The following is a 16965-nucleotide window of genomic DNA, read 5'->3' on the forward strand; positions in this document are numbered from 1 at the left end:
CCTCGTTCAGCACGGAGTCTCTTTGAGATTCTCTCTCTCCCTCTGCTCTCCCTCACTTGCACTCTCTTTAAATAAATAAATATTTTTTAAAAATAAAATATCTTAAGATGGTACATTTTATGTCATGTGTACTTTGCCATAATCAAAAATAATAATAATAATAGTAATATCTTTGCCAATATAACTATTTTTGACTATTTTTAACTCTTCACAGGTATGGATGTCTGTGTCATGACAGGCTGAGCATGAAGGAATGCAAATATGACTGTCACAGGCTTCACAGAGACTAGAGAATTAAAGCTATGTTTGTTTTTTAATATAATTATCATTCTATCAGAAATAACCATAGAGCGTATCATGCTTAGCGAAATAAGTCAAGCAGAGAAAGACAACTATCATATGATCTCCCTGATATGAGGAAGTGGAGATGCAACATGGGGGCTTAAGTGGGTAGGAGAAGAATCAATGAAACAAGCAGGGATTGGGAGGGAGACAAACCATAAGTGACTCTTAATCTCACAAAACAAACTGAGGGTTGCTGGGGGGAGGGGGTTGGGAAAAGGGGGGTGGGGTTATGGACATTGGGGAGGGTATGTGCTTTGGTGAGTTCTGTGAAGTGTGTAAACCGGGGGATTCACAGACCGGTACCCCTGGGGATAAAAATATATGTTTATAAAAAATAAAAAATTTAAAAAAAAAAGAAATAACCATAGAAACGACAATCCAAATGAGCTTCCCTTTTTCCAGTCAGAAGCATAACTCACCTGCCCCAGATCCAAGGTGACATTGACTTTGTTGTACTGTGTGCCTGAGGACAGAGGAGGGCTTTGCCACCATCGCTCGGATCCATCAATTGCGTTGGTGACTGGATGTGCTCTCCTGGGGTCCTCAGAATTGCAGTAATCACAGAATTGGCCCTGGAGGGGAAAAAAAAAGAAGCTCTTTTGTTATTTTCAAGTAATTTTTTCTATCAGTTTAGTAAAGAGGTAAGTAAAACAAAGACCAGTCGGCCTAGTTTAGGGATGTCAGCTGTGAAATTGATGGCAACGTATTCTGAAGACAGTAATACACCTTTTTCTTTTTCACTTCATTTTAAACCGTATCATCTGTTTATGCCTGTTTATAATGTTTCTAGGACATATATCATATTTATCTTCCATGTTTTACAGCTATGTTTCTCTCGTCCTATATGACATGTTAAGAGGAACCTGCTGTACCCGAGATGCCAAGATGTCTTCCTTCAGCAAATTCATTTTACTCTTTACATTCTCCTCTGCAATTTCCACGTCAGGCACCACACGACAAAGAGAAGCCCTATCCGCAGTCCCAGCGGAGGCAATAAGGAGACAAATAACCACAAGGGAAGTGGGGTACGGTAAGCCAACAGTGGTCTGGGACCAAGGTGAAGCGTAGGCCAGGGGCTCAGGGAACGGGGTGGAAGAGGTGGGACTAAGTCACCGGTGAGGATGCACCAGGCTTTGGTAAGTGTCAGTGAGCGGCAAACAGGGAAGGGGTTCCAGGCAGAGGAACCAGTGTGAGCAAAGGCACGGAGGCCAGTTGGTCCAGTTTAACAAGAGCGTAAGTAACAGAAGACAAGGCATGAAAGGTAAGTGGGGAGATCACAGCTGGGGCTGAAGATAGCAAAGTGAGAAGTCGAGAGTTAAGCCCACAGATAAATGAGAATCCATTTTCACCTGGAGTGATAGCTCCTTGGTATTACCATCTCTACCAAATTCTGACACCAGGGATATGACCTCATCTTCTTACTGACTTCTTCTTCTTGGTAGGCAAATTCTTGGTTCTGTTTTGTTTTGCTTGCCATGCAGCATTTTACAGCCTAAAAAGCTGAACATAGGCCCTTTCCATATATTGATTACACTTGCACTGGGTCAAAAGATCATGCTTAACCAGTAGTGCGCTTCATACACTGAATTGTTTTGCTCCCCAGTTAAATCACCTCAGAGCATCACCACCATATAGGTGGGGGGTAAAGAAGCAAACTTAGAGCCACAGCCTTCCCAGAATGTTCTGCAACACAAGGGTAGCTCTACCCCTGCCCAGCGTCTTGAAAGTTAATTAAGTGTTCAAAGTTTGATCCTGGTGGGTGACCACATGTTTTCATCGAGTGTGTAACTGAGGATTCTCTCATACGCAGAGATAAATTATGTACATCTTTTTTTTTAACTTTATCTTTTGACATTCTAGAAGGATACTTATATAACTCAGAAGCAGCACCTCAGGCAGGCGAGGCAACCCCGCCAAGTTCCTAAGATGAGAGATTGTGTATGTCCTGCTCATCACTACACTTCAGCCTGCACATTGCCTCGCACCTCCTAGAAGCCCAGTAAAGGAATGAGCCCACAAACAAAGGGAGGGGGGAGATTCTTTCTATAAAAATTTTGTTATCATAATAAAAAGTGTAATTAATTATAATATTAATTAAATAGTAATAGTTAAGCTAAGACACCTAAACATTCATGGATATTTTTCCTTTAAAGATCTTTATTTTTCCCACTCTTTCCCAGAGAGAATTTTACCAATTATTTAATTTAATTATTTGATAAGGGAATTACATTATTGCTCCTCCAAGTTTAGAAGCAACTTTCTTCCAAGGATGGGGATGCTTATGATCTACATTTATCTCCATCTCCATAGTGAAGATATGAGGAATGGAGATGATGCTTCTTCTCAGTTTTCAAATAACTACATTAACAAATAAAGTGAACATTTATACAGCACCTATTATGCACAGGAATTATGCATTTGACTTTGGCACCCTAAGGCTATTACCTCTTTCAGTTGAGGAAACACAAGACTAAGTTAAGTAATATGCCCAAGACTCACACAGCTATAGGGGGTGTCTGGGTGGCTCAGTAGGTTAAGCGACTGCCTTCGGCTTGGGTCATGATCCCAGGGTCCTGGGATAGAATCCCACATCCAGCTCCCTGCTCAGCGGGGAGCCTGCTTCTCCCTCTCCCTCTGTCTGTTGCTCCCCCATCCTTGAGCTCTCTGTCAAATAAATAAATTAAATTAAAAATAAAAATAAAAAAAGAAAAGAAAGGAATCATACAACTATAAATAGTGGAACCAGGACCCAAGCCTAGGGCCCCAGAAACAGTGTGTCAACCAACCACCCTTAACTCTCTTCCCCATCTAGCAGCTACTAACTACTCCATGTTATTAGACATTGTGGATGGTCAGTAATACACATTATTTCCTATTAATGGTCTAAGAAGAAGAGGTTCTGTGGTGCTCTATAGTGCAAACCCCCTTCACCAGACCCAGGTGCCGCAGAGGTGTCTCCTATGGGGCTGCTTGCCCCCCTATTGTGGCTGAGCCGCAGCTGTCTTCAGTCCCGTCAGCTGCAATGGCTGACTTCATCTGTTGGGGGCATGTCCAGGCAGGGTTTGGTCCCTGTGCCAGTAAGGGCCTATCTCGGGATGCTCAGGATCCAAGCTGGGCAGTGTCAGCAGTCAGACAGGATGTCTGCCTTCAGCCCAACTGCCAGGATTGCCATCACACCGAACCGCAGGGCATTCTTCCTTTGACGTCCCTGAAAGGTTTGTGTTGGTGGGCAGAGCAGGCAGTTAGACCAGCTGCCTGTCCCCCACCCCCTACCCCAGTCTGTCTGCTGGGGCCATAGTCACACTGATCTCCAGCAGGTTGCTCTCCCTCTACTGCTGGTTACAAGGAGAGGCTGCTGGGACTTCAGAGGCACTGATGTGTGTGGTTATCTTCCACTCCCCCCAGGGCAGGAGTCACTTTGGAGAGGTGTTGGTCCCTGCTGGGGCTATTTGCAGGACGTGCCACCAGAAGCAGCTTTGGAGGGACATGTGCCAAATGGGGTGGTGTGGATGGAACCGATCTGCAGGGGAACACAAGGGTGGGGCCCACGGTGTTGGCCAGATAAGTGGAGAGTGTTCTCACTGGTTCCCAAAGTGCCTGGCTATCTAGGCTGGGAGGGGAGGGGATGAAGAGAAATGAACCCACCAGCACACCCGTCAGAATGCCCACACTCAAAAAGACTACAAATCCAAGTGTAGATGAGAGCATGCCGAGAAAGGAACCCTTGTGCACTGTCGGTGGGAATGCAAACTGGTGCAGTCACCGTGGGAAACAGTATGGAGGTTCCTCAAAAAATTAAAAATAGAATTATCATATGATTCAGTAATTCCACTATTGGGTATCTACTCAAAGAAAACAAAAACATTAATTTGAAAAGATTTTAGTATCCCTGAGCTTATTTCAGCATTATTTACAGTAGCCAAGATGTGGAATAACTCTGGTGTCAATCAACCGATGAATGGATACAGAATAGTTGTATGTATACAAAATGGAATGTTTCTCAGTCATAAAAAAGAATAAGATCTTGTGCTCCTGGGTGGCTCAGTGGGTTAAAGCCTCTGCCTTTGGCTCAGGTCATGATCTCAGGGTCCTAGGATCAAGCCCCACATTGGGCTCTCTGCTCAGCAGGGAGCCTGCTTCCTCCTCTGACTCTGCCTGCCTCTCTGCCTACTTGTGAGCTCTGTCAAATAAATAAATAAAATCTTAAAAAAAAAAAAATCTTGTCATTTGCAACAGCATGGATGGACCTACAGGATATTATACTAAGTGAAATATGTCAGACAGAGAAAGACAAATACCATATGATTTCACTCATATAAGGATTTTAAGAAAAAAACAAAAACTTATTAAAAGAATTTCTAAAATTTAAATAAATGAAATGACTCTTTTCTTGGATAGGATAATATATAAATTTTAGAATTATTATGCTCCAAGAGAAGCTCTATTGAGAGAAAAGCCAGGATACTGCTGAATAGGGAGACCAGGGAGGAAGAAATTGCCCTTCAAGGTATCGGGGCTTATTATGAAGCTATTATAATTAAAACAGAGCAAGATGCGACAAACAGCCTTACAGGACAGAAAAGAGCCCAAAACAAACCCACGCATTTGGGAAACCTTAGTATATAACAGAGGTGGTACATTAGGTAAGTGGGAAGAGTAGTCTATATCCAATGGAAAACAATAAAATCAAATTCCTACTCAAGCCACAGACAAAAAGCCATGTCAATGAATTAAGGACTTCATGTCAGAAATAAACTTTAAAACCAATTAGTGCAAAATATAAGTGAGTATCTTTTAGAATTTGGAACAAGGGAAGATTTCTTAAACAAGATTCAGAAAACACTGACTACAAAAGAAGAGATAGATCAAAATTATGAACACTGATTCATCTTAGGGGCACCTGGGTGGCTCAGTTGGCTAAGTGTCTGACTCTTGATTTCAACTCAGGTCACAATCTCAAGGTCGTGAGATCGAACCCCACATTGGGCTCCAGGCTGGATATGGAGCCTGCTCAAGATTCTCTCTCTCCCTCTACCCCCTCACTCACTCACACACAGACTCTTTCTCAAAGAAATAAAATAAAATAAAATTTAAAAGTAATAACTTAAAAAAAAAAAGAAATTGGCTCACCTTAAAGAAGTAGAAAGTAAAGTTACAAATGGAAAGATATTCGTAGTATACAAGCGGCAGACAGTCTCACAATGGCTGCCAGCAATTCCTTCTCTGTGTGTGTCTGCCACTTCACACATCAAGAAGTGGAGGCTATTTTCCCTAGAGGTTATTCTCTTCTCTTGAATCCAGACTGACTTTATTATTTGCAGAAGTATCATTCTGAGGTTTTCGAGCAGAGGCCTTAAAAGGGCTGGCTGCTTCTTGCAACCAGCCTCCAGGGAAAAAGTCCAACTGCCCCCAAATGACCACATTAATGAGAAAATCCATGCTAAACAAATGGTGAGGGCGCATAGAAGAGCACTGCAACACTGGACCACCCAGTCCAGTCCTACCTCGGGAGCTACTAAATACACAAGAGTTATTCCCGCTGACACTACCTGGGGCAGAAGAACCACCTGGCTGAGCCTTGTGACCCCGCAGAACGATGAGAAAAAAAAAAATTATGCCTTTAAGCCAGTAAGGTTTGGGGTAGTGTTATACAAGAATCAATATCTGAACAAAGAACATAAAATTAACAAGGAATTCTCATCAGAAAGACATACCAAACTTTTTGCAAATCAATAAGTAAAGTATAACCAGATCAATAGAAAAAAGGGTAAAAGTAGGAATAGGCCTTTCACAGAAAAGGAAACACACACATCCATAAACAGCTGAAGAACTGTTCACTCTCACCACCATTAGTGATCGGGGCAGACCACAGGGTAATACTGTTTTATATCCACTCAACAGGTCCAAGTTCAAAATTTGAGGATAACGAGCATTGGAAAGGGTACGGTAGAAGTATGAATTGGTGCAGAGACTTTGAAAACTATTTTGGCATTAACGTTGAAAATTCACATTTCCTATGACCCAGGAATTCTACCTTCAAGCTTATAACCCATAAGCTCTTGCACAAACTTGACAACATCATGTTCAAGAATATTCATAGATGCACTGCTCACAAGAGCAAAATCTGGGGTATAACCTAACGACCCAGCCACATCAATGTGAACGAATCACAATGGTATAGTCATGTAATGAATGAATTCATAACCAAAAATGAATAAATGAATATATTTGACAACATGAAATAATACGGATGAATCTTAACAATATAACAAATGGGGGTGGGGGGAAGTATGATATAAAGTTAAGAACAACCAAAATGAAAAAAGTTTTTAGAAAAATAGAGACAATAAAACTATATAAAAAGGAAAGCAAAAGAAAAATTAATAAAGGATTCAGAATGATGGTTACCCCAGACTGTGGGAAACAGAGTGATGGGAGGTGGGAAAATCATATGGTTAGACATAAATTATTTTCGAGGCCCTATTTTGGTTTTGGTAGCCAGTACATGGATGCTTGTTACATTATTTAAAATCCATCCATCCACATATATGTTAAAGCAGACCATGCAAGGACCCATGATAAAAGCATGTCACAAACTGAGGATTGTGAATCATCCATAATCCAACTCTGCATCTGATGTCCAGTATTTTAAAAATAATCATAAATAAATGAAAGCAGGACCAGAAGTGAGAGAAGTCAGAGGAGGACAGAACAGAGGAGTCATCTCACACTTGTGTTCCATGATTCACCCATCTATGCAACACCCCTGTGCTGGTCACCTACTCTGTATTCTAGACAGAGATAAGAATACTAAAAGACAAGGACAAGGGACTTATCTTGGAAACAGGGACAAGGAACGCATGCTCTGAATTGTATCAAGACTATTATTAGCCTAGCCATATGGGAAATAGCGAATTTAACAGAAGGTGTGGAAGGAAAGTGGACAGAACTGTTCAAACAAATAAAAAGACGGAGTTGAGATGGAAGGTTGGAAGGCTTCGGAAGATGAACTAATGTTTCAGAGACCCAGGAAAGGACCTATGCTTTTTCAGAAGGATGGAAAAAAAGTCTCTCCTGGTTCCTAACATTATTGATGATTCTCCTTGACTGGAAATCTCTTAGACAATGCTTCACATCTCAATCCATAGTACAACACTGTATTGTTCTAAGAAACTTGAGGTTGATTACAGTAGTGCTCCCTAATAGAATTTTATTGCATGAACACTCATTCATTCACCTTCTTAGAACTGCCTACAACACGGAGAACACTAATTTGGATTCGGGCATAGAAACAAGCAAACAAACACAAAGAGTTGGCCCCTGGCCCTAAAGAAATGTAGCAAGTTTGAAGAGAAGTAGCTCAAACCCCACATAAGTACCGAAGGGTGCTGGGGTCAAGCGAGCCCAGGGATATTTAAACCCAGGAGAGGCGTGATTTACTTTTTAATCTTCAAGCCCCTCTCAGGCTTACAGCAAGTTATTCAAAACTTAAAGGCAAAAAAGAGAAGACTCAGAGAGGTGGCGTGCCTCTCCTCAAATCACACCGCCACAGGGCACCTGGGTGGCTCAGTAGGTTAAAGCCTCTGCCTTCCAGTCAGGTCATGATCCCAGGATCCTGGGATGGAGCCCCACACCGGGTTCTCTGCTTGGCAGAAGGCCTGCTTCCTCCTCTCTCTCTGCCTGCCTCTCTGCCTACTTGTGATCTCTGTCTGTCAAATAAATAAATAAATAAAATCTTAAAAAAAAAAAAAAAAAATCACACAGTCAGGACGTGCAGGAGCCAGGATCCGTGTGTGAGTCCTAACCCCAGCTAGAACGCCGTCATCCTGATTTGGATGCTCTGCGAGCTTCGTCAAAGAGCCCCGTCTTACATTTGGATGGAAGGTGACGTCACACTGAAACAGCACTTCCATAACTTTCCATACAGCTGCCCATGACCTGGGAAAGAGATCCCGGCCCAGGAAAGCGCCGCGACTGATGGGCGCGTGGATGCACGTGGCTCAGAAAACCAAGCATCGCGCCACACTTGGCCGCCAACAGCCCCATGAGGCATCAGCACATTCACGGCACCCCAACCTTACTCCCAGACATCACGTGCCGAGGTTCCGGAGGCCGTGTGCCTTAAAGGCACTGTCTTAAGGGCCCCAACCCAAGCCAGCTGGAGCCCTGATGTGGAGAACATTCTGGAATGCACCCATTCCAAACTTAAGATTACTCCTTCCCGGACCTTGTTCAGAACGTCATCCCTTCTGAGAGGCCAAAAGCCTATCATTGTGGTTACCAATGATTAAGACCGGGTGGGGGGGGGGCGTGTTTCCTGCAGATGGACATCTGCGGGGATGGACGAAGGGCGATCGCACAGCCCAGGACAAGAGCATATGGATACACACCAGCTGGGGGAGGAGGGGCGGGCAACAGACTTCACCCCACGGTGGGTGGGGCACACATCCTACTGTGCTGCGCTCCTGGAGGTAAGGATCGGAGAGATCTATAAAACAAGGGACTTAGGCTTGATTCCAGGTACTTTTTTTTTTTAAGGCAAATAAGATGTCGTCTGCAAAATTTATACCTACTACTCAAAAATTGTTTCCCTCCAAGCCAAATGCTGGAGGTCTTTTGCTTTTAACTCACATCAGCTTTGCTTTTAACTCATATCAAAGAGATGCATTTTGGAGTAGAATCTGAGCATTTGAATCCTAGCTCTACAAGTTATATGTTGGTCGAATTATTTAGCCTCCTTTTAGCTCTTTTTCCCTTTGTTAAATGGGCTAATTCTCTAACTGGATGTAGTGGTTGTGAAAATTCAATGAGACATCATCCACAAAGTAATCGCGCTGCCATGGGGATTACTTACCGATTACCACTGGACCCCGGGGTGGGTGTGGGGGGGGGGGTTGTTTAAAATGCAGATTTCAGATGCTGCATCCCTATTATCAAGGCTGTGTCTCTGGTAGGGGGGCCAAGAATTGGAATTTTTAGCAAGCCCCACAGCTGATTCTTTCTCTTCCGCCCACTGCAGTCTGCGACCACAGAGGCAGCCGTGACAGGGACACGCGGAGTACGCCACTAGAGACCCATCTTGCAGCCACAGTCACAGAAGTAGCTGCACTGATGGTGATGACAAAAGGAAACATCCACCTGCCAGACAGGGCGCCTTGCACTTTGCACATGGTGACAGAACGTTCTTTACAAATCTAGTAAGATGAGTCCAATCACTTAGCCCTTTTACAGATAAGGAGACAGAGGGGCGCCTGGATGGCTCAGTGGGTCAAGCCTCTGCCTTTGGCTCAGGTCATGATCTCAGGGTCCTGGGATGGAGCCCCACATCGGGCTCCCTGCTCAGCAGGGAACCTGCTTCCACCCCCCACCCCACCCCCGGCCTGCTTCTCGGCCTACTTGTGGTCTCTCTCTCTGTGTCAAATAGATAAATAAATAAAATCTTAAAAAAAAAAAAAAAAACAGATAAGAAGACAGAATCTCAAAGAGGTTAAGCAACTTACCAAAGTGATGTAGTGGAGACAGGAAACCCGGGAGGGATGGTGCGGGGGTAGGAGTTGGGAGCAGGAAGGAGGAGCCCCAGGGAGGGGCAGGTGCAAATCTGCCAGCACCTGACATTTGGCTTTGGCCAGAGAAACGTGTCCCTGCTGGCCCTTGCCTGGAAGTCAGGTACGACCAGTAAAGGAAGATGTGTTTAGGTTCCTCCATCCCCGGATAACTGAGAATTGTGTTTGTTCTATATTGACACTCTTTTATTTGCCCAGGAATTATTTCACACATTCTCGATGCTCCTCAAACCCCCTCCTCCCTCTCCCCTTCTCCAGATGAAGTCACTGAATTTGCTCATCTTCCTGATCCACAGAGCTCCCTGCATGTTTCCCACATGTCTGTCTTACCTCCCATTGCTGTGGAGAAGGTAGCTGTGTTCCAAAGTCTCCCCCTGCCAGCCCCCATCCTCTCCACGCACTGAATCAGCCCCTCCTGCCTGCTCAAGGGCTTTGCATCTGCCATTAGACCCCCTAAACACACACACTCTCCTGCATCTCAGTGTGGCCCTCTCCTGGATCACTCCTACCAGGAGACAAACAAACAGCCCTCCACTTTCCCCTCCCTCATGACCTCAACCCACACTGATGCTCTGGCTGTTCCTCATTCATGCCAAGCAGGTTCCTGCCACAGGGTCTTTGCACTTCCTCTTCCCATTCCTGAGAATATGCTTTTCCCAGACTTAAGTCCCATTTCTGAGAGGTCTTCCCTGTCCACTCCATCAAAAGCAGTGCTGCACTCGGCCATCTCTTTCTACTGTCTTATCTGCTTTCTCTTTCTTCTGAGCAGGAAGCACTTATTTGTCGGCTTTGCTGTCTATCATCCTTATTATTATTATTGTAAGTGCCCTGAGCGCAAGGCCTTGTTTACTACCTAGAAGAGTATCTGGCACAATACAGGCACTTTATATTTCTTCATTTAGTTAATAAATAAAGATGGCATAGGCTATTTTGCTACTCCAAGAAATATCCTAGAAAGTGATCAATGAGCTGAGGAGGAGCAGTAATCCCAGACATGGAGAAAGGGTTGGGGGGGGGGGTATGTGCGTGATTTTAATTTTTTATGTCAGAAGCTAAACTCCTGATGTTCCAGAACAACAGGAAATTGCAGACTTACACTCTTATCACTAAACTCAGTAGAAAGCACCAGGTAGGGGCTCCTGGTTGGCTCAGTCGGTTGGGCACCTGCCTTCAGCTCAGGTCATGATCTCAGGGTCCTAGAATAGAACCCTGTGTCAGGGCTTCCTGCTCAGCGGGGAGCCTGCTTCTCTTTCTACCTCTGCCTCTTAATCATGCTCTCTCTCTCAAATAATAAATAAAATCTTTAAAAAAAAAAAAAAGCACAGTGTAACTAAATCTAGACCACCTTTTTATCCTCTAATGGAAATCTACTTGCTCCATCCTTCAGGGCACCCAGAGCCCATTCCCAACTCCTAACGTCTGACCCCTCGTCTGTCTGCTCTGCCCAGGAAGCCCCACACGTACTCAACTCAGCTCTCCTATCTTTAGATAGTGCCTCTCCCAGAGGCACTGGGAGACTTCTCAGATACTGACTTTCCTTGCTCATCTTCCCACTGTGTCTAAATAAGAGAGCAAAGAAAGAAAATGATGGTCATTCTCCTGGCCACAACAGGCTTCTTGCTGATTTCCTTCCATTCAAAAAAGATTTCACCCGAACTATGTCTCCCTCTCCTAATCCACATGTGGCCTCTTTATCAAGGCCTTCCTATTTCTACTTCTGCAACAATCTTTAATTAGAGTTACCATTCATTAAACACTAACTGTGTCCCAGGTACATATGGTTTACTCCATGTAATCCTCAGAATAACTTTGTGAACTAAATGGTATTTGAATCCCCATTTTACAGAAGACACCAAGGCTCACAGATGTAACATAACTCACTCAGGATCACATCTTGAGGAGAGATGCTTTCAAAGCAAGCTCTATTAATTCCAAAGCCCATGCTCTTATACTTTTGGGGATTCTAGAACCAACTGGTTTCTTCTTGAAAGAATCCTTGAGGACATAGTCTGATTCATTCCTCAAGCCAAGATTTTCCCTATCAATTCCCTTTCAGTTACTGATCTCCTTCTGAAGTAATTATACTCTCCACAGCTTTATTTTCCCATTGTCCCATTCCCTCAACTCTTTTGTTCAAAGATTTTAAATTTCACCAGTCACCTAAATTCTTTTGAGGACCAGAAAGGGTATAAATACTACAAAAATATAGCATTTATAAATTCTGGAAAGGATACAGAGGTCTCGCTCGGGCATAACATTCAAAACACGCAACAATGAGGGCAGCTTGGCTTTCTGAGTTCCCAGAACATGCCAGGCCTGTTCCCCTCTCACAGCCCTTGTACCTGTTGGTCTCTCTGAGTGGAACACATTTTCCCACCCTCTTCACGGCGCTGATTTCTTCTCAACCCCCAGTATCTGTACCAATAAAACCTCCTTAGAAAAGCTTCTCCAGGGATACCTAGGTGGTTCAGTGGGCTAAGCCTCTGCCTTTGGCTTGGGTCATGATCTCTGGGTCCTGGGATCGAGCCCTGCATTGGGCTCTCTGCTTGGTGGGGAGCCTGCTTCCTCCCTTTCTCTGTGCTTGCCTCTCCACCTACTTGTGCTCTCCCTCTCTCTCTCTCTGTCAAATAAATAAATAAATCTTTAAAAAAAAAAAAAAAGAAAGAAAGAAAAGCTTCTCTATCTATCAAATGTGGAGAGGTTTCCCTTCATGAACTACAAAACCAAAATCTTGCTTCTTCTCTCCTAGACCCAAACACAGTCATTATTGTGTATGTTTACTCACTGGTTGCAAACTCCCCATAGGATGTCAGCTCCAGGCAGGTAGAGACCTTTCTTGCCTTGTTCAGATCTGTAGTCCCCACCCATAACATCCTCCTCCTCTATGCCCAGCACATACATGTCAATCATATTTGTTCAATACAGGAGTGGACGAATATCAGACACAAGGGTGTGTTCACACCCAACCCCAGGTAGCAGTTCTTGCCTTCGTTGATAAGAATCTACATTAAGAATCATCCAGGGCACCTGGGTGGCTCAGCCCATTAAGCTCAGGTCGTGAGCTTCGTGATTTTGGCTCAGGTCGTGATCTCAGGGTCATGAGATCGAGCCCTGCGTTGGGCTCTGTGCTCAGCTTGAGTCTGCTTGAGATTTTCTCCCTCTGCCCCTCCTCCACCCCATACTGGCTCCCCCTACACTTCTCCCTCTCTAATAAATAAATAAATATTTTCAAAATATCATTTACAGAAGTTCTACCAGCCCCAGTTGAGTTTCCAAGTGCTGAGATGGTCAATGAGGACAAGCCAGTCTGAAAGTAACACTCAAGAATTCATTCATTCACTACGACCGTGAAGGCAAGAAGCAAAGTACCAACATCCCAGTGTTTCATTTTTTTCCCCAAGGAACAGCACCAGGCAGTGGTCAGATGACAGGAGAAGTATCTCACCGCCGAGGAGCCCTAAACAAAAGGCTCCTGCCTTTTTCTGAGCCCAGAGGATGGAAGGTAAGGAGAAGAGAAGAGTGGGAGTAGGAGAATACCCAGTCATCGGGAAAACGTGCCTCAGCCAGAGCCATCAGAAGTCTCTGGGGAGGCATTTGGGATGCACCAGTTACCTCACTGGGGGCCTCTGACTGGGGCTCCTGGATTGGAAATGCAGAGATGCGTGTGAGCGTGGCTGGACGGGGGACCTGAGCCCTTGGCTGCAACCCCCTGCGGAAGAGTGCAACATACTCCCGTGTACAGGCTTGCCGTGGGGAGGGCAGCTTCCCCACGAGGTTGGTCGGTCAAAGCCTCACTGTCTACAGATGGACTGAAGAGATGACACACGGGATTTTGACCTAGTAAAGGACTCTCCTCCTCTTTAAAAATCCTTTCAGTGATGCAGGACACTCTGCTTTGGGCAGTTCCTCCCCAGAGCTGATCCCCATCCCTTGTGATGCAATATTACACATCCTCTTCGATTCTGTGTTAGTGTTAGTGAAGACAGAGAACCACTGGTTATAAACATCTCTGTCGGGATTCTTAAGTCCCCCGCCTCATCTTCCTTGTGGTTAGTCAAGCAGTTCTAAAGTGATTTGTTTCAGCTTCAATCCTCCTAAGCTAGAGGGACAACTGCTCTACAGAACAGCCAGAGAAAACGACTCCCAGAACCGAGGCCAGCAAATGATCAAAGAAAATTGAGGCTGCAGGTAACACCAAGTACAAGAGAGGGACAAAGACTTACACGGTGCTCAGAGAGAGGGAACAAATATTTTATTATCATTAGAAAGACTGATTTCAATAGCTGTATCTTTAATCAGATAAAAGTCTACTAAGTTGACCCAAAATATAATGAAATTAAATGAAAGGAAAAAAAAAAACCTCAATTAGTTTATGGCAATCCTATAAGAGATTTTCCAAATGAGGTCTTCCACCATTTTCTGCTAATTTTTCTGGTACATTAAAAACATTCAAGATCGCATTAAAGATAACACTAAATGATAGGCTGTCACCATGAAATAGGAAAACCACCCGGAAACAGAGAAGACACTGCGAAAATTTGAAAGTCTGAACTTTTTGTTCTCTTCAAATCACTGTGCGAACTACCTTGCATAGAATCTTTGCCACTGAGGTCTTTTGCACACACAAATCCTCTGCCATATTTAGTCTATGCGGAGCCAGTCCCAGGACATAGGGAACTGGGACCTTCATCTCACGAGCCCACCCCACCCTTCCCCTGACCTAGCCCCGCAGCCCTCTCATTAGCAGTGAAGGAATCATCCCACCGCTGTGCTAAAGGGATCCAAGGCTCACAGTAGCCATGTATCCATCGTCCCCAAACTCCCAGAGTCACACCTGCATTAGTCAATCCTTACTTTATGCCCTTCTTATATGTTCTACATATTTAAAGATGCCTCAAGGTAGGTGATTCCTAAATATTTGATCAGCCAAGAGCAATCCCCATTCTATTTAGAGACTACACTGTGAGTTGCCAGATTGCAGAGTCTCAGGAACAGACAGCCTAGAGCCACCCAGGGAGCCTCAAGCATTGTCCTTCACCTTCCCCTCCCCCACACACAGATAGCTCACAGGCTGAATACTCCGTGAGCAGTGCTGACTGACAGAGACTGGTTATCTGACTTAAAGTTACTGCAATGGGCTGCATATCTGTGTGTCCCCCCTCCCCACAATTCCATACATTAAGTCCTAACCCCCAAGATGATGGGATGAGGATGAGCTGAATGGGATTAGTACCCTTATAATTATGAGAGGCCGTGGAGAGACCCCTCATCTCTCCCTCCCTGTGAGGACACAGCGAAGAAACATGAACTGGAAGTGGGTCTTCACCAAACACTGAACCTGCCCACATCTTGACCTTGGATTTCCCCAAGGAAACTCGAGAACAGTGAGAAATAAATTTCGGTTGTTTATAAGTTACCCAATCCATAGTATCTTGTTTTGGCAGCCCAGAAGACGAACAGTTACTATATTCGTCTGTCAGGGCCATACCAAAGTACTATGAATTGGGTGGCTGCGAACAATAGAAATGTCATGTCTCGGTTCTGGAAGCTAGAAGTCTGAAATTGAGGTGTTGGCAGGGCACTGCTTCATCTGTAATCCGTAGAGGAAGGATCCTTTCTTGCCTCTTACGACTTCTTGGTCTTGGCCCTGTATCAGATACCTCTACTTTGAAATTCAACACATCAGGGCCACACCTGCCTTCCAAAGGCAGGGTGTTGAAATTCAGGTTTTTGATTTTTGGTTTTTTGTCAAACGGCACTTCTATCCAGGTGTTGCTCCAGTAGGAAAATTCTATGATGGTGTTGCCCTTTGAAAGTTTCTTCAGAAAGCATCTACGGCATGTGGGGAACACCCTGTCACAGGGAAGACAGACATGAGCAGGAAATGGTGGCCCCACCCTCAGAGAGCTCCAGATCTAGCTAATAAGGACACCAGTCATGAAGATAAATGGTTCCAGGGTAATGAATGGAATTACAGAGATGGTGCCCTGTTTGGCTGTGGCTCTGAGAAAGGAGTCGTTAGTAGAGTGGGTATGAACATGAACTCTGCAGCCAGAATCCCTGGCTGTACCACGTACCAGCTTTCTGCTCTTAAACAACGCACTTAACCTCTCTGTACTTCAGTTCCTTCTCTATAAAATGAGCACACTAAGAGGATCGCCTCCACAACGGTTATGAAAATCAAGACGTAAGTACATGTAAGGTGCTTTAGAACAGTGCCAAGCATCCATAAATGTTATGTAAGTGTATGTGTAATTAGCACCGTGCATTGAGTAGGGCAGTAAGTCTCCTGATCACGAGGCTGTTCCCCCTGCCTAACCTTCTGTCTCTTTGCTTGGTATCACTTCTGTACACAGTATATGCAGTAGAGGGTGTAACTTGAAAGTAGTGGAGAAGTCTTTTTCTCACTTCTCAACAGTTAAGCTCTGCATAAATTAAAAACCATATTTCTCTCCAGCTAATGTTCATTTATTGATTTCAGATGTGTTTTCTTATGAGCATCTAGGATGGGAAAACCACTAAGAAAATACAGTATGTTTATGACTTTGAAAAAAATGGCAGGATATGTGAGATTCAATGAGTTGGCGTTCCTCAAGGCATTTTCCACCCTGTTGGCATGAGGGATCTAATCAAGGCCCTGCTAGCTCATGAAAAAAGCTTTTTTTTTTTTTTTTTTTTAATGAAGCAGAAAAAAGGCTCGCTGCCTCTAAACAGACACAGCTTGCCCAGACTGGATTTCAGCCCCTATGTGTGCCTTGGCCAGGAGCCCATGTATACAGCCAATTCCATTGACTAAGACCACTGAGGTACCATTTAATAAAACTTTTTCCTCACCAGGCAAATGGTTCCAGAATGTTGAGCAAGGGTTAATGCAGGTTTCATGAAAGCTTAAACCACAACCAAAAAAAAAAAAATTTTCCAATTTGGAAGAATATATTATTACCACCAACATTAACCTTAATGAATGAAAACCTCCCTCCAAAATGTTACTTTTTTTTTTGGAATGCTAAATTTTGTTTAATGTTTGATAGACAAATTCAAGTTCATAAAGAATTTC

The 16965-nt window shown here is 44.1% G+C and overlaps 1 protein-coding gene across 2 annotated transcripts in view; it reads right to left on the bottom strand.

The window, feature by feature from the left end:
• The window catches only part of LAMA3 (laminin subunit alpha 3), a 261415-nt gene that overhangs the window by 233222 nt on the left and 11228 nt on the right, over positions 1–16965 (bottom strand). For both annotated transcript variants that reach the window (XM_082698720.1, XM_082698721.1), the window contains exon 2: positions 765–917. In XM_082698720.1, the coding sequence (XP_082554846.1) occupies positions 765–917 (153 nt within the window). The remainder of the gene's footprint in view (positions 1–764; positions 918–16965) is intronic.

Source organism: Mustela nivalis, assembly GCF_964662115.1.
Source record: "Mustela nivalis genome assembly, chromosome: 14".
NCBI classification, from domain to species: Eukaryota; Metazoa; Chordata; class Mammalia; order Carnivora; family Mustelidae; genus Mustela; species Mustela nivalis.